General features: G+C 45.4%; 1 protein-coding gene across 1 annotated transcript in view; it reads left to right on the top strand.

The window, feature by feature from the left end:
• The window catches only part of LAP3 (leucine aminopeptidase 3), a 33,191-nt gene extending 6,492 nt beyond the window's left edge, over nt 1–26,699 (top strand). Inside the window, exons 8-13 of the mRNA XM_069744696.1 lie at nt 181–305; nt 21,302–21,390; nt 23,684–23,786; nt 24,591–24,670; nt 25,864–25,976; nt 26,319–26,699. Coding sequence (XP_069600797.1) covers nt 181–305; nt 21,302–21,390; nt 23,684–23,786; nt 24,591–24,670; nt 25,864–25,976; nt 26,319–26,514 — 706 coding nt within the window. The 3' untranslated portion in view covers nt 26,515–26,699. The remainder of the gene's footprint in view (nt 1–180; nt 306–21,301; nt 21,391–23,683; nt 23,787–24,590; nt 24,671–25,863; nt 25,977–26,318) is intronic.
• Nucleotides 26,700–26,950: the final 251 nt, after the last annotated feature.

Raw genomic sequence — 26,950 nt, 5'->3', positions numbered from 1 at the left:
TTTTCCGCGCGGATTCTAAAAAATCCGCAGGAAAACACGCTGCGTTTTACCTGCGGATTTACCGCAGTTTTTGTGTGGTTTTTACATGCATTTTTACACCTGCGGATTCCTATTGAGGACCAGGTGTATTTTGTGCCTTGTTGAAAGTACCACTGACCCCAAAATGTCTCTTTTTCGAAGTGGTGGGATTTCCTTGAAGCCATCATCTGGAATGGATGCAATGAGAGCGGATATGGGTGGTGCAGCAACTGTCTGTTCTGCCATCTTGACTGCTACTACTCTCAAGTTACCCATTAACCTCATTGGTAAGTAATTGTGGTTATGAAAAATTATCAGATGCACTTTTTAGTATGTGGGTCTTACATTCCGGAGGCAGCTTCCTGTGATGGAGGAGAACGCAAACACTAGTGATTCGCAAACGACCCTGTACAAAGAGCTGGCTCCCTGCTGTGAACGAAGGAAGCCCTCACAGGCCGCCTGAAGTGTCCGAATCTCGCTGGCGGTAAAATTACAGAGTTTGGTGGCTGAAACCCTGCCTGGCCAGCAATTGTATTGGTTGGCCACACGTGTGCGGGGTTTCGGCTACATAAAGTCTATTTTTAATGTGTGTGTTTACCTGGGGTGATCTCACATTTAATTGGGATCCATTTAGGATCCATAGGAGCCTGCTCTCTTTGGTGAGCGAAGCCAAGTTATCCAGATCACCCAGAAGAGTCAGACTGCCCATCCTTTCCAATCAGTGTGTCTATAAATGTGCTAATGTAGCAGAGCTGTGTGCATCTATAAATGTGCTAATGTAGCAGAGCTGTGTGCATCTATAAATGTGCTAATGTAGCAGAGCTGTGTGCATCTATAAATGTGCTAATGTAGCAGAGCTGTGTGCATCTATAAATGTGCTAATGTAGCAGAGCTGTGTGCATCTATAAATGTGCTAATGTAGCAGAGCTGTGTGCATCTATAAATGTGCTAATGTAGCAGAGCTGTGTGCATCTATAAATGTGCTAATGTAGCAGAGCTGTGTGCATCTATAAATGTGCTAATGTAGCAGAGCTGTGTGCATCTATAAATGTGCTAATGTAGCAGAGCTGTGTGCATCTATAAATGTGCTAATGTAGCAGAGCTGTGTGCATCTATAAATGTGCTAATGTAGCGGAGCTGTGTGCATCTATAAATGTGCTAATGTAGCGGAGCTGTGTGCATATGTAGCATATCTGTGTGTGTGTCTATAATAGACACTAACAATTGATCTAATTGATCTATTACATTCCTGTTCTACCCAAGTGCATTAAAATTAGTGATAATGACCCCTCCCCACTTTACCATAGAAGGTTTAATAGGAAAAATGTTTTTCATATTTTGTGTTATCTAAACCTGGGGTAGAGTCCGAAAAATACGGTATTAATTTTTCGACTTTGTTATTTAAAGGCTGTATGAAAATTGCAACCAGATTTTTATTCATTTTTAATTTTATACCACTTCTGCTACCAATGGAAACGCACATGTCTGCACGAGGGCTGTGTACACATATGTGGAAAATTTGAAAAATCATTTTGTTTTAAGTGCACTGGAACAATTTTTAAAAATCTGGTTGTAATTGTATAGTATACTACTCCAGTTTAAGTAACTTCCGACACATCAACAGTTTTGATTCATGGTGTCCGAGTGCTGAAACCCTCACAGACCACTTGTATACTTACTATAAGCATATACAATGCTAACATTGTGCTTCTGAGAATTGGCCAAAAGGGCACAACCCTGAGCTTGGTGCCCCTGACCCTCCGTTTCGTGGATCAGTGGGGGCTCGACTCACATACCCTCACTGATAAAATCTTCAAACGTGTAGGTGTGACATTTAAAGTTTACTAAAACCGGAGGTAAAATTGCTCTTTGTCTTCCATCGTGTGTGGGGGGGGGGGGAGAATTGCGCAGAACTGTGGCACTATTTTTGGTAAATTGCACAAAATGCTGAAGGGGGAGATTGGAAAATATAAATGTTCTTCCTTCCTTCCTTTTTGATTTAAATAGGTTTTTATTGAAAATAAACATGAACATTACATTTTATGCATTTTCCAATATATTACAAAGTTTCTTCATTTTCCAAACCCCCAACAATCCCAACAAGCCCCAAACCTCCCCCTCCCATGACAGCTCCTTCCCAATTATACTTCTGTTACCAGTATTGATGGCTCTTTGAGCCGCTTGACTCACTTATGACCGCTTATTCCTCTAGCAATCTCCCCCCTTCACAGGTCTTCATTCGCCCATTTCCACTCATCCCAGCTCGAGCCACGGAGACCACATTTTGTCAAACATTTGTTTTCCCACGTCTTTTGTAGACCCCCTTTTCCAGATTGAGACCATGTTTAACATATTTCAGGAATTCACCCCTTGTAGGCGGCTCCTCCTTGATCCAGTTCCTTGCTATTACCTTCCTAGCCATATATAATAGCCTAGCTATTGCTATCTTCCAGGTGTTATCCACTCTAATTTCCTCCACGTATCCCAGTAGGCACACCATCGGATCTCTCGGCACTCTGCATTTATACGCCCCTTCCACACTGCTCAGTACCACCAGCCAAAAAGCCACCAGTCTTGGACATGTCCACATCATGTAGTATATTCCTGCATTCTCAGTCCTACATCTCGGGCATTCAGTCAGCACGTAACCCCGCTCTGTACAACACTTCCGGTGATTTATAGACTCTGTGTAAGATGTACAGCTGCGATAATCTATACGGCTCACTCAGTGACACTCGTGGAACCCACTCCAACACCGACTCCCAGGTTTCATCCTCCATTGGGCCTAAATCTCTTTCCCATTTAGCTCTCGCTTTTAGAGGGAAATCCAGCAAATATGCATGCAGTAGGTCCTTATAAAGGGTGGAAATGACTCCCCTTGTGGACCCTTCCCCACACACGTATTCCAGGACTATGTCCTCTTGGATCTCAATACCATCGCCCTTGTTTTGAGCTTTAAAAGCATGCTTCATCTGGGCATATTGATACTCCCCAGTCGGTCTCAATCCAAACTCCCCCTGCAGCTGCGAAAAGGACTTTAACACCCGTTGTTGAATTATCTGAGCAACCAAATGGATTCCTTTGGCCTGCCACTCCGCCAGCACTCCAAGGGCCGCAAACTCAACCAAATTATTATTAAGCCATATCGGTGTAAATTTAGTCAGTCCCGTAACCCCACGAATCTGCCGCAGTCTGATCCATAATTTATGTATCAAAAACATAGTTGGATGGGGGGCGTGGCTATGTAGTCCAGGAGAGAGGACGCACCTCGGGAGAGCTCCGGTCATCCTGCACTCAATCCTGCCATAAATCCCCTGATTTACCTGCTGCACCGGCTGGAAAGGTGCACTCAGGACCCCAGGAGACCGGCGACCCCAAAAAGCGGCGATTCAGGAGCCCAGAGACGCCGGGAAGTGAAGTGGCCTGGACGGGCGGTAAAATCCCTGGGCTGCGGCGGCCATCTTGGGCGCGTGTCCCGACATACAGGACACAGCGCCGGCAATCGCTGGAGCCGGATACACCTTCCCTGGAGGAGGCAGGCACCGGCGCGGGAGCGCTGTGGAGTGACAGGCTGAGTCTGAGACAGCGGCGGGAGCGCTGTGGAACGCTGAAACATAGGTACTGTGTCTGGGGCAGCGGCGGCGCCTGGGAGGACGGCAGCCATTACTGCAGCGCGCTCTCCAGCAGTGAGGAGAGCGGCGCTATACAGCATGATAGCGGTATAACCCAGGAGGTCAATAAATCGCTGCAATAATAAAGGGGTAGTGCGGTGTGAGCCCTGGAAGATTGGGCCCTGCACCCCCCTTATCTGACAAGCTCCTGTTTGTGCCATAAACTTTGGAGGGATTAACCCCCTCCCCTCCTGCTGTGCTGCCTGTGGAAGCTGTGGGCTGCTGTGGGGCATAGTGCCTGAGTGAACCCTGAGTTGCCGCTTTTATAAATATCTGACAATCCCTTTATATGACTGGTGGTCTCCTTGGAATCTACTCCAGGACTTGATTCTACTGGATCAGCTACTGGGGAATAGACCAGCTATAACTATATGTGTGGTCCTTCTGAAGGGTCCTTCTGCTAATCATCATGCAGCACTCCAAAGGAACGGGGGCTGCTGAGAAACTAAAGAAATATGCCAGAGAGGATGCCCAAGATAATGTACGCTCTCTTAGATATAATTCCACGCAGAGCCAACGCAAAAATCGTCCTTCTGACAGCAATGAGGAGGGAGAACAGGGGGAACTGACCCTTAAACAAGCGTCTGAACAACTGATGCAGGCCATATCCCTTACCAGATCTTCTCTTACTGAGAAAATAGAAGATGTACATACTGAAGTGGGTCGTTTACGGCATGATATGCAAGCTATGAGGGGACACATCTCAGAGGTTGAAACAAGAGTTTCTCAGATACAGGACACCATTACCCCTATGGAAACTAAATTGTCAAAAGCCGTTGGGTCTGTGAATGCTTGGAAACAAAAAGCAGACGACCTGGAAAATAGACTGCGCCGTAATAACGTTCGAATTATAGGCCTGCCGGAGCGCTCGGAGGGTCAGCAACCTGAGCAATTCCTAGAGGATTGGCTAAAAACCTCCTTGGGAGATGGATTCTCCTCAACATTTTCCGTGGAGAGGGCCCATAGAGTACCGACGAGGCCTCTTCCCCCCCGGAGCTCCGCCTCGGCCCTTTTTGGCGCGTCTTCTCAACTGCAGAGACAGAGATGCGATACTCCGCCTGGCGAGGCAGAAGGGTCCTATTAAATTCAATAACGCTACTACTTTTCCCGGATTTTTCTGTGGAGCTCCAAAAACAGCGAGTTCGATTTGTGGAAGTTAAGAAGCGGCTCAGGGATAAGAACATCATCATCTATTCCATGCTTTACCCAGCTCGACTCTGTGTTGTCCATGAAGGCTCTTCCCTGTTTTTTACAGATCCGGCGGAGGTAACCGAATGGTTACGAACATGCAAGGTGTCTAATGTGCCGGACTCCTGAGCAATCTTCCTTATCCAATGGCAACACAAAATGGAGCTCTTCATACAGGTGCTGAGCTTATCAACAATACCGAACGCTGATTCCAGTGAGGGTATCCCCTTTTCTATTTGACTATAGGAGTGTAGGATTATACTCCTCCATTGTTCGAGCTTTGTTTTGTTCAGGTTTTTACACCAGTTTTGATTGTTTGATAGTCGCCATTGATAACTCTATGCTCTGTGTGATGTTCCTGATTTCTACGCGAGCCATGTCGTCCAATATTCCTTTTCTTATGTGTAGATATGGGGTCTGAAATTATATGTATGACTTGGAATATACGACATATTAAGACTCCCCGTAAAAGAATCAAGGTATTTTCGCAGATTAAGCGGTATCATCCCCATGTGATAGCACTTGTAGAGACACATCTGACCAGGGACACAGCTAAATGTACACAAAAGCCTTGGGTACAATGGTCCCTCCACGCATTCCATACCAGCTACTCAAGAGGGGTTTCTCTACTGATCCATAGAAGTGTTAGATGGGAGGCCAGGGAGGCAAGACGGGATCCCGAAGGTCGATTTTGTCTTTGTGCACGCCTTTATTAACACAAAGGAATACGTGATACTGTGCATCTATAACCCACCCCCAGCTAATATATCGGTTCTCCGTATGGCAATGGGATTCTCCCTAAATTATCCAGATGCTAGTATTCTTTGTATGGGAGATTTTAACCTAGTTATGAATAATTCCTTGGATAGATTGAGACTAGATGATGAGATATCTGGGGGCCCTACTATTCAATCCTCTTCTCAATTGGCACTGTTTATGAACGGTAGCGGATGGCTGGACCTCTGGAGAATACGTCACCCTGAGATGAGGGATTATACCTGCCACTCGTCAACCAAACGGTCTCTGTCTCGTATAGACTATATATTTGGATCTAGTGACCTGGCACTATGGGTAGATAATATTGAACATGGCAATAGAAGGATATCGGACCACAGCCCAGTTATTCTTAAACTTAAATACGGTCAGTCAAATAATATTATACCCTGGAAATTAAATCCCTTCTGGCTGAAATTAATAGATTCTAGCGATAGAACGGTGGATCAGCTGAACTGCTTTATCCTTACCCACCCTGACCCCTCAAATTATGGTCTGTTCTGGGACACTCTAAAAGCATATCTGAGGGGTTGTCTGTCCTCCACAATTTCCTATATTAAAAGGATGACGGCGAGGGAGGATGATGAGATTGAGCGACAGCTGAAGGAGTCAGAGACCGCTTATATAGCCAACCAAACTAGCGGCAACAGGGTGGCATGGCTTACTTCCCAAAGGTTATATACTCAACATATAGACACAAAATCAAAACGTAAATTGTTTTTTACCCGTCAGTCCTATTTCGAATTAGGGAACCAGGCCAGCAAACTATTAGCTTTTTCAGTACGCCAGCACAACACATCTAATGCGGTATTACAGATCCGGGCACCTGATGGCTCATCGGTATCCTCTACTGAGGAGATCCTCCAATGTTTCTATGATTACTATAAATCTTTATACAAGTCTAGTGAGGATTTTGGTGTTCTTGAATGCGCAGATTATTTATCGGATATAACATTCCCCTCGTTGAGTCCAGTTCAGCAGGCCTTTATGGAGGCTGAGTTCACTTTGGAGGAGATAGAACAAGCTATAATGGATATGGCCACCGGGAAGGCCCCTGGACCTGATGGGTTTCCTATTGAGCTGTATAAGAAATATCGGGATCAATTGGCACCACTTTTATTGAAGGTACTTCGGAGTATATGGGAGGGAGGATCCATGCCTGACACATTTTACGATGCAAATATTATTGTACTTAAAAAAGAAGGGAAGGACCCTCTGGAATGCGGATCGTATCGCCCCATATCACTAGTAAACGTAGATTACAAAATTTTTACAAAAATATTGGCCACTAGACTAAATGCGCTCATATTAGACCTTATACACCCGGATCAAACGGGCTTTATGCCTGGGAAAAGTACTTCTATCAATATCAGGCGGGTCCAATCGGTGATTCAATATAGCTCTCTAGAGCCGGATAATGATTGGGCGTTGGCATCGCTGGATACGGCCAAGGCATTCGACTCTCTCGAGTGGCCTTTTCTCTCTGCGTGTCTGCAGAAATATGGTTTTGGTGAGAAATTTATCAGGGGGATAGACACACTGTATAAAAATGCCAGGGCACGGGTAATTGTAAACAACTCCACCTCCGATCCTTTTACCTTACATAGGGGAACTCGTCAAGGATGTCCCCTATCCCCGGCTCTCTTTGCTCTCGCGATAGAAGCCTTAGCAATACGCATAAGGTCCTCCACAGATATTAAAGGAATAAATATCGCGGATCGTGTAGATACCATCGGTCTTTATGCGGATGACATGATAATATTTATGGATAAAGTGGAAGAAACTCTACCACAAGTGATAGCGACCATAGATAAATTTAGTAAATTCTCTGGTTTATATATAAATTGGGATAAATCTGCCCGATGCCTTTATCTCATATTCCGGCTCCCTGTCTCGGGACTCTCACATCACTACCTGTGGTTTCCAATTTCAAATATCTGGGTATCCATATGTCTCAATACAGTCGGTTAGACCTACAACTTAACATTTATCCACTGTTGGATTTGATTAAATCTAAATTTATGACCTGGAGTAGACTCCCCCTCTCGGTTGCAGGCCGCATTAATCTAATTAAAATGATATTGCTTCCCAAACTCAATTACTGTTTTCAACATAGTGCTGTACCAATACCCAAATCATTTTTTGCAAATTCAAACTCTTTAATCACATCCTTTATATGGGGGAAGACCAGACCCAAACTCAAACTATCTGTTCTGCAAAGACCAAAAAAGGGGGGTGGGGCGGCCCTGCCAGACCTCTATCTGTATTACCTTGCCGGGCAGGCTAAGGCGATTAGTAAGTGGATGCCTAATAACTCCCTACCTAATTCCGAGAGTCACTTAATTCATTCTGCCCGGATTGACTGCCCGCTAGGTTTCTTGGAAATGGAGAAAATTGGTGCTTGTCGTCTGCTGCCTATGCTCTGGCTGGCGAGATTGGTATGGAGACAAATTAAAAAAGTGATTAATTTTGTAGATGTTATAGCTGAAATGCCACTGTGGAATAATAGTTATCTACCAAAATTGCTGAATCACCCATCTACTGATTTTTGGGTTTCCTGCGGTGTTCTCTCGGTGAGCGACATACATGACCAGGGGGTTTTTGTGACTTTTGAACAATTACAGAATAGTTACAACATCCCGAGGTCTCAATTCTTTTGGTATTTACAATTAAGGTCAGCCTTCCAATCGCACATACGGAATGTAGATACGGGTCGGTCGATCTCTTCTTTACCTTTGATAGGTATCCTCAACTCACAGGGTCCTCAAGGTCTCATTTCCACTCTATATACATATCTACTATCCATGGGAGATGGGTCTGTCATCAATTCTGTCAGAGGGAAATTGGGGGAACTCCTTCCGGACGTACTGGAAGAAGAATGGGAGGATATTCTGGAATCTCCAACTAAAGTTTCCCCCTCCGTCAATAATAGGATGACTCAGTTGTATATAGTATATCAGGCCTATTTGACCCCGACACGACTCTTTAAAATGGGTCGTTTACATTCGTCAGATTGCTTACGGTGTCATATGCCTGATGCAGATTTTATTCATATGATTTGGAGGTGCCCTGTATTTCTTCAGTACTGGAGAGAGGTCACGACGTTACTAACGTCTATACTGTCAATCCCTGTCCCGCTCAGTCCATTGACCTGTTTGTTCGGGGTGTGGGATGAGGAGTCCTGGGACCACTATACTGGGATCCTTCTCCGTGAGACACTCTTTCTGGCATGGAAAGTGTAGGCGTTAAGATGGATGGGTGGCTCCCCCCCGACCCTTAGAGTTTGGATTGATCTGGTGAACTCGATTATCCCATATGAAAAAACAATGTATCACAATAGAGGTTGTCCGGGTAAATTCGAAAAGATATGGGGCAGATGGAATTCCTCTTATCGTACCCTATAGTCTGCACTGATTAGACATCTACATAGAAAGGTGGGCTTGTGGTTTTCGGGGGCATCGCTTATAGAGCAGGATTTAAATCTATTTTTCTTTTGGCGACTCACTATTAATGGTTAAAGTTGTTAAAGTTGTATATTAGGTATTTTCTTATAAGAATCTAATGATTTAACATGCACACTACGCAACCTTTGTATTCTTTGGTATAACGATGTTTTGCATCTATTTGTATTCCATGGTATAATCAATGATGATAATGCAAATGTGTGTAATGTTTGTTTATTCTGAACCAATAAACGAATTTAACCCCTTCCCGACCTGTGACACAGCGTATGCGTCATGAAAGTCGGTGCCAATCCGACCTGTGACGCATATGCTGTGTCACAGAAAGATCGCGTCCCTGCAGATCGGGTGAAAGGGTTAACTCCCATTTCACCCGATCTGCAGGGACAGGGGGAGTGGTAGTTTAGCCCAGGGGGGGTGGCTTCACCCCCTCGTGGCTACGATCGCTCTGATTGGCTGTTGAAAGTGAAACTGCCAATCAGAGCGATTTGTAATATTTCACCCATTATAACGGGTGAAATATTACAATCCAGCCATGGCCGATGCTGCAATATCATCGGCCATGGCTGGAAATACTAGTGTGCCCCACCCCACCCCACCGATCGCCCCCCCCAGCCCCCCGATCTGGCCGGTACACTGCTCCGGCTCCCCTCCATCCAGTGCTCCGCTCCCCCCCCCGTGCTCTTGTCCGCTCCCCCCGTGCTCCAATCACCCCCCCCCCCCTGCATTCAGATCCACCCCCCCCGTGCTCCGTTCCACCCCCCCCCGTGCTCCGTTCCACGCCTGCCGCGCTCCGATCCCCCCCCCCCCCGTGCTCCGATTCCCCCCCCCCGTGCTCCGAAACCCCCCCCCCCCGTGCTCCAATCCCCCCCCCCCCGTGGTCCCCCCCCACCCCATCATTCTTACCGATCCAGCCGGGGTCCCGTCCGTCTTCTCCCTGGGCGCCGCCATCTTCCAAAATGGCGGGCGCATGCGCAGTGCGCCCGCCGAATCGGCCGGCCGGCAGATTCGTTCCAAAGTGCATTTTGATCACTGAGATAGATTATATCTCAGTGATCAAAATAAAAAAAATAATACATGACCCCCCCCCCCCTTTGTCACCCCCATAGGTGGGGACAATAAAAAAAATAAAGAAAATTTTTTTTTTCCACTAATGTTAGAATAGGGGTAGGGGTAGGGTTAGGGTTAGGGCTAGGGGTAGGGTTAGGGGTAGGGTTTGGGCTAGGGTTAGGGGTAGGGTTAGGAGTAGGGTTAGGGCTAGGGTTAGGGTTTCGGTATGTGCACACGTATTCTGGTCCTCTGCGGATTTTTCCGCTGCGGATTTGATAAATCCGCAGTGCTAAACCGCTGCGGATTTATGGCGGATTTACCGCGTTTTTTTCTGCGCATTTCACTGCGGTTTTACAATTGCGATTTTCTATTTGAGCAGTTGTAAAACCGCTGCGGAATCCGCACAAAGAAGTGACATGCTGCGGAATGTAAACCGCTGCGTTTCCGTGCAGTTTTTCCGCAGCATGTGTACAGCGATTTTTGTTTCCCGTAGGTTTACATTGAACTGTAAACTCATGGGAAACTGCTGCGGATCTGCAGCGTTTTCCGCAGCGTGTGCACATACCTTTAGAATTAGGCTATGTTCACACGGTGCGGATTTGGCTGCGGATTGGCCGCTGCGGATTCGCAGCAGTATTCCATCAGGTTTACAGTACCATGTAAACATATGAAAAACCAAATCCGCTGTGCCCATGGTGCAGAAAATACCGCGCGGAAACGCTGCGTTGTATTTTCCGCAGCATGTCAATTCTTTGTGCGGATTCCGCGGCTTTTTACACCTGTTCCTCAATAGGAATCCGCAGGTGAAATCCGCACAAAAAACACTGGAAATCCGCGGAAAATCCGCAGGTAAAACGCAGTGCCTTTTACCCGCGGATTTTTCAAAAATGGTGCGGAAATATCTCACACGAATCCGCAACGTGGGCACATAGCCTTAGGGTTAGGGTTGGAATTAGGGTTGTGGTTAGGGTTGTGATTAGGGTTATGGCTACAGTTGGGATTAGAGTTAGGGGTGTGGGGGGGTTAGTGTTGGAGGTAGAATTGAGGGGTTTCCACTGTTTAGGCACATCAGGGGTCTCCAAACGCAACATGGCGCCACCATTGATTCCAGCCAATCTCGTATTCAAAAAGTCAAATGGTGCTCCCTCACTTCCGAGCCCTGAAGTGTGCCCAAACAGTGGTTTACCCCCACATATGGGGTATCAGTGTACTCAGGATAAACTGCGCAACAATTATTGGGGTCCAATTTCTCCTGTTACCCTTGTGAATCTAAAAAAATGCTTGCTAAAACATCATTTTTGAGGAAAGAAAAATGATTTTTTATTTTCACGGCTCTGCGTTGTAAACGTCTGTGAAGCACTTGGGGGTTCAAAGTGCTCACCACATATCTAGATAAGTTCCTTGGGGGGTCTAGTTTCTAAAATGGGGTCACTTGTGGGGGGTTTCTACTGTTTAGGCACACCAGGGGCTCTGCAAACGCTATGTGACGCCCGCAGACCATTCCATCAAAGTCTGCATTTCAAAAGTCACTACTTCCCTTCTGAGCCCCGACGTGTGCCCAAACAGTGGTTTACCCCCACACATGGGGTATCAGCGTACTCAGGAGAAACTGGACAACAACTATTGGGGTCCAATTTCTCCTGTTACCCTTGGGAAAATAAAAAATTCTGGGCTAAATAATTATTTTTGAGGAAAGAAAACGTATTTATTATTTTCACGGCTCTGCATTATAAACTTCTATGAAGCACTTGGGGGTTCAAAGTGCTCACCACACATCTAGATAAGTTCCTTTGGGGGTCTAGTTTCCAAAATGGGGTCACTTGTGGGGGGTTTCTACTGTTAAGCCACATCAGGGGCTCTGCAAACGCAACGTGACGCCCACAGAGCATTCCATCAAAGTCTGCATTTCAAAATGTCACTACTTCACTTCCGAGCCTCGGCATGTGCCCAAACAGTGATTTACCCCCACATATGGGGTATCAGCGTACTCAGGAGAAACTGGACAACAACTTTTGGGGTCAAATTTCTCCTGTTACCCTTGGGAAAATAAAAAATTGCAGGCTAAAAGATCATTTTTGAGAAAATAATTTTTTTTTTATATTTTCATGGCTCTGCGTTATAAACTTCTGTGAAGCACTTGGGGGTTCAAAGTCTTCACCACACATCTAGATTAGTTCCTTTGGGGGTCTAGTTTCCAAAATTGGGTCATTTCTGGGGGATCTCCAATGTTTAGGCACACAGGGGCTCTCCAAACGTGACATGGTGTCCGCTAATGATTGGAGCTAATTTTCCATTTAAAAAGCCAAATGGCGTGCCATCCCTTCCGAGCCCTGCCGTGCGCCCAAACAGTGGTTTACCCCCACATATGGGGTATCTGCGTACTCAGGACAAACTGGACAACAATATTTGGGGTCCAATTTCTCCTATTATCCTTGGCAAAATAGGAAATTCCAGGCTAAAAAATCATTTTTGAGGAAAGAAAAATTATTTTTTATTTTCATGGCTCTGCGTTATAAACTTCTGTGACGCACCTGGGGGTTTAAAGTGCTCAATATGCATCTAGATAAGTTCCTTGGGGGGTCTAGTTTCCAAAATGGGGTCACTTGTGCGGGAGCTCCAATGTTTAGGCACACAGGGGCTCTCCAAACGCGACATGGTGTCCGCTAACAATTGGAGCTAATTTTCCATTCAAAAAGTCAAATGGCGCGCCTTCTCTTCCGAGCCCTGCCGAGTGCCCAAACAGTGGTTTACCCCCACATATGAGGTATCGGCGTACTCGGGAGAAATTGCCCAACAAATTTTATGATCCATTTTATCCTACTGCCCATGTGAAAATGAAAAAATTGAGGCGAAAAGAATTTTTTTGTGAAAAAAAATTACTTTTTCATTTTTACAGATCAATTTGTGAAGCACCTGAGGGTTTAAAGTGCTCACTAGGCATCTAAATTAGTTCCTTGGGGGGTCTAGTTTCCAAAATGGGGTCACTTGTGGGGGAGCGCCAATGTTTAGGCACACAGGAGCTATCCAAACGCGACATGGTGTCCGCTAACGATGGAAATAATTTTTCATTCAAAAAGTCAAATGGCGCTCCTTCCCTTCCGAGCCTTACCATGTGCCCAAACAGTGGTTTACCTCCACATGTGAGGTATTGGTGTACTCAGGAGAAATTGCCCAACACATTTTAGGATCCATTTTATCCTGTTGCCCATGTGAAAATGAAAAAATTGAGGCTAAAAGAATTTTTTTGTGAAAAAAAAAGTACTTTTTCATTTTTACGGATCAATTTGTGAAGCACCTGGGGGTTCAAAGTGCTCACTATGCATCTAGATAAGTTCCTTGGGGCGTCTAGTTTCCAAAATGGGGTCACTTGTGGGGGAGCTCCAATTTTTAGGCACACGGGGGCTCTCCAAACGTGACATGGTGTCCGCTAAAGAGTGGAGCCAATTTTTGATTCAAAAAGTCAAATGGCGCTCCTTCCCTTCCAAGCCCTGCCGTGCGCCCAAACAGTGGTTTACCCCCACATATGAGGTATCAGCGTACTCAGGACAAATTGGACAACAACTTCCGTGGGAAAATAAAAAAATTGTTGCTAAAAGATAATTTTTGTGACTAAAAAGTTAAATGTTCATTTTTTCCTTCCATGTTGCTTCTGCTGCTGTGAAGCACCTGAAGGGTTAATAAACTTCTTGAATGTGGTTTTGAGTACCTTGAGGGGTGCAGTTTTTAGAATGGTGTCACTTTTGGGTATTTTCAGCCATGTAGACCCCTCAAACTGACTTCAAATGTGAGGTGGTCCCTAAAAAAAATGGTTTTGTAAATTTCGTTGTAAAAATGACAAATCGCTGGTCAAATTTTAACCCTTATAACTTCCTAACAAAAAAAAATTTTGTTTCCAAAATTGTGCTGATGTAAAGTAAACATGTGGGAAATGTTATTTATTAACTATTTTGTGTCACATATCTCTCTGGTTTAACAGAATAACAATTCAAAATGTGAAAATTGCGAAATTTTCAAAATTTTCGCCAAATTTCCGTTTTTATCACAAATAAATGCAGAATTTATTGACCTAAATTTACCACTAACATGAAGCCCAATATGTCACGAAAAAACAATCTCAGAACCGCTAGGATCCGTTGAAGCGTTCCTGAGTTATTACCTCATAAAGGGACACTGGTCAGAATTGCAAAAAACGGCAAGGTCTTTAAGGTCAAAATAGGCTGGGTCATGAAGGGGTTAAAAAAAAAAAAAAATAGTTGGATACAATTTCCCCAATACGCCCAAGGAGCCATCCTCCAGACACTGCACCACCGGTCGTCGGTTTGTCACCCCCTCCATCAAGTGTTGTACCGCACTGGAAGACGCCTCCCGCGCCCAGCCCTTCAAATGCTGGCTCTGGGCTGCATGAAAATATAACTCAGGGTTGGGCAAAGCCAACCCTCCATCTTCCTTGAGTCGCTGAAGCGTCTCCAGGCCAATACGTGGGTACTGCCTCCCCCATATCAGGCTTCTAAAAAGAGCATTAATCTGCCGGAACTTCCCACGTGGAATCCAAACTGGCGCGTTATGTAGGACGTAGAGTATTTTGGGCATCAGAACCATTTTAATAAGATTAACCCTACCCACCACCGATAGGTGTAATTTATTCCACGCATCTACTTTTGCCTTAAGGACGCCCATGAGAGGAGTCAAATTCCTATACAAAATCTCTGTGACTGGCATCGAGATCCATATTCCCAGGTATTTAAAAAGGGATGCTACCTTAAGCCGCCCCTCTCCCAATGGCTCACTTCCATTCTCCTCCACCCCATCCACCTCAAAGAGGACCGATTTATCCTCAGTCCCGACAAGGCTCCAAATTTTCCAATGATCTCGATGGCCCCTTTCAAGGCGTCGTCCGGGTCCGCCAGGAACAGTAAGATGTCATCTGCATATAACGCAATCTTCTCCTCAACACTCCCATATCTGAACCCAGGGACCTCATCCGACTGTCGGATCTTGGCGGCCAGTGGCTCCACAGCTAGGGCAAACAGAAGGGGCGACAGTGGGCAACCCTGCCTCGTACCTCTGGCCAACTTTATAGGCTGAGAAAGTTCCCCATTCACTCTGATTCTAGCTGTTGGTAATGAATATAGCAGTTGAATCCACGACACAAATTGCGGTCCAATACCCATACACTTCAACACCCTCCAGAGATATCCCCACTCCACACTATCAAACGCCTTATGGGCATCCAAGGATGCAATGACCCTTCGGCCACAGTTGTCAGACTTCAGCTGCAGATTCATATACAGCCTCCGCAGATTAACCGCTGTAGACCTGTCAGGCATAAAGCCGGACTGATCCGGATGTACAAGGTTAGTAATGACACTGGACAGACGGGAAGCCAACACCCTGGCCAAGAGCTTGACATCGATGGTTAACAGAGAGATTGGGCGATATGACTCAGGTTTCCCCAGATCCTTGTCCTCCTTCGGAATAACCACTATAATAGCCTCCCTCATAGATGCTGGGAGATACCCTTGGCATCCAGCCTCTTCCAGTACTAACTTTAATCTGGGAATCAACACTTCCCCCAAGCTTTTATAGATTTCGGCTGGTAACCCATCAACTCCAGGTGCCTTCCCATTGGCCATAGACTTCAGCGCCCGACTCAGTTCCTCCTCGGTGATAGGGGCATCGAGGCTCACACTATCCTCCTCACTCAATTTCGGGAGACCCAGACTCTCCAGGAAAGTCTCCGTATCTCCGACTGACTCATTGACCCTGGAGGAATATAAGTCCGCGCAAAAGTCCGCAAAGATCTTTATAATTCCAGGTGTTTCAGATATCCTGCTCCCCCCATCTGAAACCAACGAATGTACATACGAGGTACTACGCTGAGCAGAAGCTACCACTGATAGCATGTGTCCCACTGTTTCTCCCTCCTGAAAATAAGTCACCCTTTGAAACTCCCGCTTCCTTTCAGCTTTTCCCAGCAGAATCTTTTCCATATGAGTTTGCGCTGTTCTCAACCTTTTCTCTGCCTCGGAGGTCCCCAACACTACCATCTCGTCCTCTGCAGCCTTCAGCTCCTCCACCGCCACTCTCTCTGCCTCCCTTGTCTTCCGCTTACACCTACTAATGTCTCTAAATAGTAGCCCTCTCAGGTACGCTTTCATTGCATCCCAAACAGTTAGAGCATCTGTACTCCCATCATTTAAAGCAAAGAATTCCGTCACCTCCTTCCCTATACCTTCCAAGTCATAGTAACATAGTAACATAGTTAGTAAGGCCGAAAAAAGACATTTGTCCATCCAGTTCAGCCTATATTCCATCATAATAAATACCCAGATCTACGTCCTTCTACAGAACCTAATAATTGTATGATACAATATTGTTCTGCTCCAGGAAGACATCCAGGCCTCCCTTGAACCCCTCGACTGAGTTCGCCATCACCACCTCCTCAGGCAAGCAATTCCAGATTCTCACTGCCCTAACAGTAAAGAATCCTCTTCTATGTTGGTGGAAAAACCTTCTCTCCTCCAGACGCAAAGAATGCCCCCTTGTGCCCGTCACCTTCCTTGGTATAAACAGATCCTCAGCGAGATATTTGTATTGTCCCCTTATATACTTATACATGGTTATTAGATCGCCCCTCAGTCGTCTTTTTTCTAGACTAAATAATCCTAATTTCGCTAATCTATCTGGGTATTGTAGTTCTCCCATCCCCTTTATTAATTTTGTTGCCCTCCTTTGTACTCTCTCTAGTTCCATTATATCCTTCCTGAGCACCGGTGCCCAAAACTGGACACAGTACTCCATGTGCGGTCTAACTAGGGATTTGTACAGAGGCAGTATAATGCTCTCATCAAGTGTATCCAGACCTCTTTTAATGCACCCCATGATCCTGTTTGCCTTGGCAGCTGCTGCCTGGCACTGGCTGCTCCAGGTAAGTTTATCATTAACTAGGATCCCCAAGTCCTTCTCCCTGTCAGATTTACCCAGTGGTTTCCCGTTCAGTGTGTAATGGTGATATTGATTCCCTCTTCCCATGTGTATAACCTTACATTTATCATTGTTAAACCTCATCTGCCACCTTTCAGCCCAAGTTTCCAACTTATCCAGATCCATCTGTAGCAGAATACTATCTTCTCTTGTATTAACTGCTTTACATAGTTTTGTATCATCTGCAAATATCGATATTTTACTGTGTAAACCTTCTACCAGATCATTAATGAATATGTTGAAGAGAACAGGTCCCAATACTGACCCCTGCGGTACCCCACTGGTCACAGCGACCCAGTTAGAGACTATACCATTTATAACCACCCTCTGCTTTCTATCACTAAGCCAGTTACTAACCCATTTACACACATTTTCCCCCAGACCAAGCATTCTCATTTTGTGTACCAACCTCTTGTGCGGCACGGTATCAAACGCTTTGGAAAAATCGAGATATACCACGTCCAATGACTCACCGTGGTCCAGTCTATAGCTTACCTCTTCATAAAAACTGATTAGATTGGTTTGACAGGAGCGATTTCTCATAAACCCATGCTGATGTGGAGTTAAACAGTTATTCTCATTGAGATAATCCAGAATAACATCCCTCAGAAACCCTTCAAATATTTTACCAACAATAGAGGTTAGACTTACTGGCCTATAATTTCCAGGTTCACTTTTAGAGCCCTTTTTGAATATTGGCACCACATTTGCTATGCGCCAGTCCTGCGGAACAGACCCTGTCGCTATAGAGTCACTAAAAATAAGAAATAATGGTTTATCTATTACATTACTTAGTTCTCTTAGTACTCGTGGGTGTATGCCATCCGGACCCGGAGATTTATCTATTTTAATCTTATTTAGCCGGTTTCGCACCTCTTCTTGGGTTAGATTGGTGACCCTTAATATAGGGTTTTCATTGTTTCTTGGGATTTCACCTAGCATTTCATTTTCCACCGTGAATACCGTGGAGAAGAAGGTGTTTAATATGTTAGCTTTTTCCTCGTCATCTACAACCATTCTTTCCTCACTATTTTTTAAGGGGCCTACATTTTCAGTTTTTATTCTTTTACTATTGATATAGTTGAAGAACAGTTTGGGATTAGTTTTACTCTCCTTAGCAATGTGCTTCTCTGTTTCCTTTTTGGCAGCTTTAATTAGTTTTTTAGATAAAGTATTTTTCTCCCTATAGTTTTTTAGAGCTTCAATGGTGCCATCCTGCTTTAGTAGTGCAAATGCTTTCTTTTTACTGTTAATTGCCTGTCTTACTTCTTCTTACGTCAACACTATGTAACCAGTTAGGATGGATCTTCCATTCTCTCCCGCTTGCGGTCCGTGTCCCCAACAACCTGACCTCCACCTCAATTGGACTGTGATCCGAAAGGGCCCTCGGCAGATAACGCACCTCCCCCACCATTGTGTCTAACAGGCGGTTACCCAGCGCCATATCAATTCTGGATAGCGTAGCATGAGCCGGCGAGTAGCACGAGTACCCTCTCTCCCCAACATGCCTAACTCTCCATAGGTCAATCATGCCTATTTCACGCACATAGGTACCAAATGTTGTAGTGTGCCCCTCCGACCTGTTCTGGGTGTTCTTATTTTTATCCCAAAAGTCGTCACAAATATTGTTCAAATCCCCAATAATTAAAAGTGGTAGCGGTCCCCATCGTTCCACCTTCTCCAACACCTCCCTAATCTTCTTACTTGAATATGGAGGTGGAATATACATTGCCACAACACACACTCTCACGCCATACAATATACATTGTATCACCACATACTGATCATCAGCATCCACGCATACCTTCACCTCTTCATACTGCACTCCCACCAGCACCAACACTGACACACCCCTTGAGTACGTCGAAAAGGTAGAATGATACCCTTTCTGAATCCAGCGTCAATTCAGTACGTCCACTTTCTCCCGTATCAAGTGCGTCTCTAGCAAACATATCATAGAGGCCCGTTGATCCTTTGCATACTGCAAGCTCGCAGCTCTCCTAGACTTATCCGCCAGACCTCTCACATTCCAGCTCAATATCTTAAAGCGGCCCCCTATTATGTGACTCCTCTTCAGTTATGTCTTTACTCCCAGTTCTGAGCTGTCTAACTTCCCTCCCATCCCTTACCCCTACCCCCCCCCCCCCCCCAATACTATACATTCTGCCTCTTATCAAGAGTGGGGCACCATCACCCATTGGGAACACTCTTGTTAACGTAACCTTCTCCTTCCGCCTCCCGCTACCGTTTATAATAGAATTTGGCGCAGTTCTTAGAAAAAGAAAATATTTCAACATGTATTAACTTACAACTGCAAGAAACTAAATAAACTTTTAGTACGCTGCACACCCTTCCTCCCTCGTACTTCGCCGCATCAGCACTCCCAGTGCGTTCCCTGAGTAATGCCCAGCTCCACCCTCAAACCTTCACATCTCAATTACCAATGTACTGTCAGTCAATCTCTTTTTTCCCCTTTTTAAAGAAAGTAAAATACCTCCCGACCAACCCACCCCACATTTTCAATCTCCTTTCCCTTTAAGCCTTTTAGCATTGAGATCTATCCACTGGGTAGCGTCCTCCGGCGTCTGGAAAAAATGAATCTTATCCAACGCCACCACTCTCAGTCGTGCTGGAAACATCATGGAGTATTGCACTCCCAGTTCCCTCAGTCGTCTCTTGATACCCGTGAACATCATCCGTTGTTTCTGTACCAGGGCGGAATAGTCAGGGTAGATAGCGATTCTTTGACCTCCAATTGTCAGATCCGTCATGTCTCTAGCCTTCCTCAGGATAATGTCTCTGTAGTTTAGGATTTTGGCAAGCATGGTACGGGGACTTGCTCCGGGGACAGGTGGTTTCGGTGGGACCCTGTGGGCTCTTTCTACCGCAAATACTTTTGTCAGTGCTGCATCACCAAAAGTCTCAAGGAGCCAGCTTTCAATATACTCCGTGGGATTCCTCCCCTCAGTTTTTTCAGGGACACCCACTATACGAATGTTATTTCTTCTGGACCTATTTTCCAGATCCTTATTTTTTGCAGCCAGCTCCGATATTGCTTGAGTAAACTTCCTCTCCGCTTTCTGCAGCTGCACTATATGATCTTCTGCCGTGCTCACCCTTTCCTCCACAGCCCCTACACGTTTGTCAATCTTTTGCAGGGCTGCATTTATCTGGGCTGTATCCCCCTTGACCTCCTGTAGCTGCTGGGTCAGGGATTGTTTGCATGATGACACCAGTGCAAAAACGTCTCTAAGGGTGGGCTCTGCTCCTGGCTCCTTATCTTCAGATCCCCCTACTACCACCGCCATGTCACCATCCCTGCTCCTCTGTTGTACCTCCTGCTCCTCTGCTGGGCTTTCCTCCCCTCCTTCTGTGTCTGCTCCGGCGTCCTCCTCTGCTTTTCCTGCGCTCCCTGCGGCCTCCACTCTAGCAAACTGCTGGAGCTTTGCCGCCGCCGCCATTCTCTTCTGGCATGCCGCGTTGTCCTTCTCCGTCTTCTCCCTGGCGTCGGCGCCATCTTGGCCGGTCCCAGCCTCGCCGGCTCCTGCGTCTCTTTGCCTCCTCCTGGTCATATTTGCTGACCTCGGGGCCGCCGCTGTTCACCGCCGCACTCCCGGGACTCTCCTGCAGCCGGTAAGCGTCTTGAATCGCCGCTCAGCTGCGGCTTATTAGGATAATTAGAGTGTTAGTAGCGGGAGCGCTCTGCCGCGCGTCCGCTCACATGGACATTCAGGCCACGCCCCTCCTTCCTTCCTTCCTTAATTGGACAAAAACTCCATGAAATCACCCAAACTCCAGCAACAATGACAGAACAACAAAAAAAAACACAAACAAGTTATGTGAACACTAAAAGCAGGCAAAAAATGCAATTATGGATTACTTTTTTGTTGCATCCCATGGATAACACTTTGTAGGACCTTTATGTTTATCCTGCAGTAAATTACTTTAAAAAATCAATTTGGTACTAAGTAAAACACCCGTCACACAGCGGCTTATTAGAACTGTAGGAAGTCGGCTCCTGAACAGCGGCCATTATAGTTTCTCAGAATTGGTCCGAGGTTTTCTATGGCATCTCTACTCCTTCTCTCTGATACTCTTATCTGTTCTCAATGTTTTTCTGTAAAACTAATGATGGGGTTAATCTCATCCTGAAAGGTTTGGCTCCACTGTGTGAAAATATGCCCAGCGGCAGAGCTAACAAGCCCGGGGATGTGGTGAAGGCCAAGAACGGGAAGACCATCCAGGTAATCTTCACCCACTGCCGGCTGTGGTGATGGCCATTATCCTGTGTATTAGGCGTTTAATAGCCGTGACTAAGACGAAATGTCAGCTTTGACCTAGGCTTATTCAGATTTTGTTTCTATAGTAAACCTGATATAGATGGAGATGTGGCCACCTGGTTTATTCTCTTATCTCGCGGTTACCCAAGGCAATGGGGCCTGTGAAGCGTTATACCATTAAGATGTACATGGTCAATGTGAAGCTGGAAACACCAAACACCACCAAACAAGGGAGGAGAACCAGCCCAAAACTCGTCACTCTGAGCTATTGTTAGTAGTTCTATCAGGTTCAGAGTGGTGCTCCATCCTGGTACTTCGAAGTGGCCACACGTTTGTCATGTATAGTCAATTATTATTTTATTATTATTATTATACATTTTTATAACGCCATTTATTCCATGGTACTTTACATGTGAAAAGGGGAAAATATAGACCAATACCATAAACATGAGCAAAAACAAGGCACTAACAGGTACAGAAGGATGGAGGACCCTGCCCGCAAGGGCTCACAGTCTGCAGGGGATGGGTGAGGATACACTAGGAGAAGGTAGGGCAGGTTGTGCGGCGGTTCAGTAGGTTGAAGATCACTGCAGGTTGTAGGCTTGTCAGAAGAGGTGGGTCTTCAGGTTCTTTTTGAAGGTTTCTATGGTATGGTATGGCGAGAGTCTGATGTGTTGGGGTAGAGAGTTCCAGAGTATGGGGGAAGCACGGGAGAAATCTTGGATGCAGTTGTGAGAAGAAGAGATGAGAGGGGAGTAGAGAAGGAGATCTTGAGAGGATCGGAGGTTGCGTGTAGGTAAGTACCGGGAGACCATGTCACAGATGTATGGAGGAGACAGGTTATGGATGGCTTTGTATGCCATAGTAAGGGTTTTGAACTGGAGTTTCTAAACAGTGTCTCTAGTCAATGGCGTAGCATGCGTCTCGGGAGCCCCAGGTAATTCAAGTGTTTTTGTGCTGTGTAGTATTGGTACTCAGTCCCTTCCACTAATTCAGTACTAAACCCCCTGACCCTCACACCCCCAAGCATATGTATTGTTTAACACCTTACTGACATTATTATTTACATGAGAAGGGGTTACATACAAAATGTAGATGTCACTTAGTAGGTTTATTTTAACAATGTTGGACTGGTACAGAGGGGAGAGGACCCTACCATTCTACAGATATACTAATATCGTATTTTTCGGACTACAAGACGCACTTTTTCCCCCCCCCAAACGTCTTATAGTTGGAGTGCAGGCTTACCGGCAGTGGTGTGGCGGCGGCAGAGGTGCGGTGAATCATGGCTCTATCGCGCGGCCATTTTCCTGAAGTCGAGATCTAAATCTGCGAACTCGGCTTCAGGAAAATGGCCGCTGCGATCTCCATCTGCGCACACGTGGCCATTTTCCTGAAGCCTCAGGAAGATGGCCGCCACGCCACTGATAAAGCCATGATTCACCGTGTTCTGCTGCTTACCTTGGATATCGGGCCGCTGCGTCACCTCACCTTTGGAAGGGACCTTGCTCACGCCATACCGCTCACTGCGCCTCATCATCCCTGCACCTCTGCCGCTGCCACAGCACTGCTGCAACCCCCCAACCCCCCCCCCCCCCCATGGACACCGGGCCGTGGCGTCGCCCACCTAAACAGGAAGGGACTCTGCTCAGGTGAACGCCATATCGCCCACCGCATCACTGCACATCTGCCGACACCATGCCTCCTGTGACCCTATTCTGCCACCGCCAGCCCTCAAGTAAGATACTGTAAATTCTGACAATAAGATGGACCCACATCTTATAAAAAAATCTTTTTTTCTGCAATTTTCACCCCAAATTTGGGGTGCGTCTTATGGTCCGGTGCGTCTTATAGTCTGAAATATACGGTATATCATATGTTTGGGCCCCACTGTCTTTGAGAGATATATATATATATATATATATATATATATATATATATCTCCAGTAAAATATAAACACATCAAGCAGTAATGGATATAAATTACTATATTTCATGCTTCAGATTTACTAAAGTGCAGGGTATTTCTAGAATAGACCACTATAGAGCCGGAGTTTTCTCTAATGCCACGAGTTATGTGGCTATTATAGATGAAGTGCAGGTCCTATTCAATATTGTACAGATGTCTAATCGCAAGATGAAAGGGTTATCCTCTAATAAGTAACGATCCTTTGCCCCGTACATATGAATCTGAACAGCAATTTAGTTTGTTTTCTTTATAGGTAGTAAATCCATTACTGCTGATGTTTCCTTCCAGGTGGATAACACGGACGCGGAGGGACGGCTGCTGTTGGCGGATGCTCTGTGTTACGCTCACAACTTTAATGCAAGAGCGATCGTAAATGCAGCGACATTAACAGGTATGTGAGCTGCGTACACCTGATGGAAGGGGCCGGGAGAACGTACACATGGGCTACGTCTCATGAAGTCTGGTGTCTCGTATGTCAGAGGCACACGTCCGTTAAGATGCGGCAAACTCATCCGTGTAGTGCGGATCCATGCGCCTCGTCTTGGGACTGGAGTAACACTTTTGGAGTAAGAATTGCCCCCACTTTTGATGAATTTAGAGGGCGGATGTAGGCAGGCACCAACCCTTTCCCCAGCTCAGTGAGGGTCTGACCGGGGAATTTTTATCCCTGATTGAGCTTTTTTTCATTCCTGTTCAAAAAAAAAAAAAAAAAATGAGTGGCAGGTTGGATGCTGGACTGCTGCTCCATACCTCCTCTTATGGGGGCTGCCTGAAAAAAGCGGAGTGCGGGACTAGGCAGCCCCCATAGGATGAGTAGAGCGCCGGTCGGGCATCTACATTGCTGCTCTATTAAACCAGAGATAAAAGTTCCAGTTTTGCCGATCAATTCAGGTCCCTGGGCTCAGGAAGTTATCAGCAATCTTATGGATAGGTACCGTAATAACTGGAAAACCCTTTTAATTTGGATTTCCTAAAAATATAATGTATTTTGTTTGTTTAGCTGTATATTGTATTACTTTTATATTGTCTGTCTGGTAATGGTGGGAGAAGTGTCGTCAGAGTACCCCAGCGAGCAGGATGTGATGGGTGCAGATGGAGTCGGCTTTATTATATACAGCTGTATGCAGTTATTGTATGTGGATGTCTGCCTGTGTCTTCCCCTGAGGATCGCGGCTCACCGAGAATTCTTGTTTAGGTGCAATGGACGTGGCCCTGGGATCTGCAGCCACCGGAGTCTTCACCAATTCTTCTTGGCTTTGGAATCACCTTCAAGAGGTTGGAAACATTTACTTTCTATCTTCTTGTCATGGAATTCTCTTCTGTCTTAATCATTGGTCATTTACACTTTATTTTTTTTCCCTTTTCTTATTTCAATAACTATTTGTCCCCTAACATAACTCTACAAGGTCTTGTGTGGTTTTTTTTTTTTTGGGGGGGGGGGGGGAGGGCGAGTTGTAGTTTTGAATGAGACCATTCACTTCATGTACTATATACGTCTCTTTTTGAGGTTTGATTTTTTTATTTATTTTTTTTACAGCACTCTTTGTGCATTAAATGACCCGGTAACACAATTATTCAGGTCAGTGCGATTACAACAATGCCAAAATTAGCATAGGTTCGGCCTTTTTTTTTCCCCCCTTTGTTTGGTTTTAAAGAAAACATTATGAACTTTTTTTCTTTTTTTTTTCTTTTACAGTATTTTAATTTTTTTAAATTTAATTTTTTCTTTTTTTTTCCCTTCCTTTTTGCATCGATACCAAATATATTCAGATCAGGAAAATGAGTTCAATTCATACTGTCAGGGTATTTAATTTTTTATTTTAATTTTCTTTACTTATTGTAATCACTTTTATATAGCGCCATTAATTCCAAAGCGCTTTACAGACATCCTCGCTGTCACCACTAGGGCTCACCATCTACATTCCCTATCAGTATGACTTTGAGTGTAGGAGGAAACACGAGAAGATACAAACTCCTTGCAGATGTTCTCCTTGGTGGGATTAGAACCCAGGACCCCAGTGCTACAAGGCTGCAGTACTATCCACTGAGCCACCATGCTTGCCTATCACTTGAACTTGTACTGTATACTGCAGCAGTATATAGTAAAATTAACAATCGCCTATTAAGCTCAAGCAAGGCTGCATAGGAGCACAAAGATGGAGTCAACGAGGGCCTTCAGTAGGTGTCTGGCTGCCAAGGAAACTATCAACACCTTGTAGTTGTTAACCCTCGCACTATTTCAGTGCTGCTGTCGTACAGCGATCTGAGCTAGCTCCGTTTGTTGCTGCTAGAGGCAGTTGCCAGCTGTGTAACGCAGCCAGCATCTGTTCTGTATGGAGGAGGCTCCTCTCGTGAGAGAACTCCGTACACCTGCACCTTTTGTGGGAAGGCGTGAAGTATGTGTTCTAGACCTGTGGGATATCCTCCACATTGTTGAATTTACTGCTGATGTTTCATGCTCCTTCCAGGCCAGCATTGTGACTGGGGACCGTGTATGGAGAATGCCTCTCTTTGATCATTACACTAAACAAGTGACTGAGTCGCCCATCGCAGACCTTAATAACGTTGGGAAGTACAGCAGGTAATGGATGTAATATGGTGGTTGTAGTAGGCTTCTACAGGATCTCATAGAGACGCCTCACCTCTGAGACCTCCATCCAGCGCCAGATTTGCTCCTCTGTTATTGGAATGCCTATAGAAATGATTGGCGAGAGCTGAACCACATGGGATGGGGTTCCTGCACCCCCACAGAACACGTCATCAGTTTCTATCATGGGAATATTTTTTTTTTTTTGGCTTTTTTTTTCCTTTTTTATATGTGGATTTTATGAAAAATAAATAAAACTACAATTCCACATCAGTAGTATACATGAGGTAAAGTATCTTGCCCCACAGAAACTAATAAAAGTTTTTCTTCTCGCAGATCTGGCGGTGCGTGCACGGCCGCGGCTTTCTTGAAGGAGTTTGTCACGGCCCCGCACTGGGCTCACCTGGATATAGCCGGCGTCATGTCAAACAAGGATGAGGTCCCTTATCTGCGCAAAGGCATGTCCGGCCGCCCCACAAGGACTTTGGTAGAATTCGCTGATCGTCTGAGTAAGGACAAGAAGCCGAAATAATCCGGACATCGGTCGGTTACCGGATCTGCTTTGTCCTCTGTGGACGTAATGAACTAAACCTCAATGACCTGTCTATGCAAGCAAGTCTAGAATCTGCGCCTCCATCTTCAGATTATTCTGCAATTTTAATACATCAACGCGCTGAGTGGCGAAATGTCTAAAAACAAATAAAAAATGAAACCTTAGCTGCCAGTACCCAGTCATATCGCACACATTTGTTAAAGGTGTTGGACACTTTAGGCCAGATTCATTATTGCATTTTCGACGTGACAAATTCATCAAACTATTTGTGCCTTTTTGTCTTATTTTAAAGGTTTTTTGGGGGTTCTCTGATTTTTGTCAGTATGACCTTCCAGATTAATTAACCCCTTTACCCCCGAAGGTGGTTTGCACGTTAATGACCAGGCCAATTTTTACAATTCTGGCCACTGTCCCT

This window comes from Ranitomeya imitator, chromosome 1 (assembly GCF_032444005.1).
Source record: "Ranitomeya imitator isolate aRanImi1 chromosome 1, aRanImi1.pri, whole genome shotgun sequence".
NCBI lineage: Eukaryota > Metazoa > Chordata > Amphibia > Anura > Dendrobatidae > Ranitomeya > Ranitomeya imitator.
This window is presented reverse-complemented; position numbering and strand designations above follow the sequence as displayed.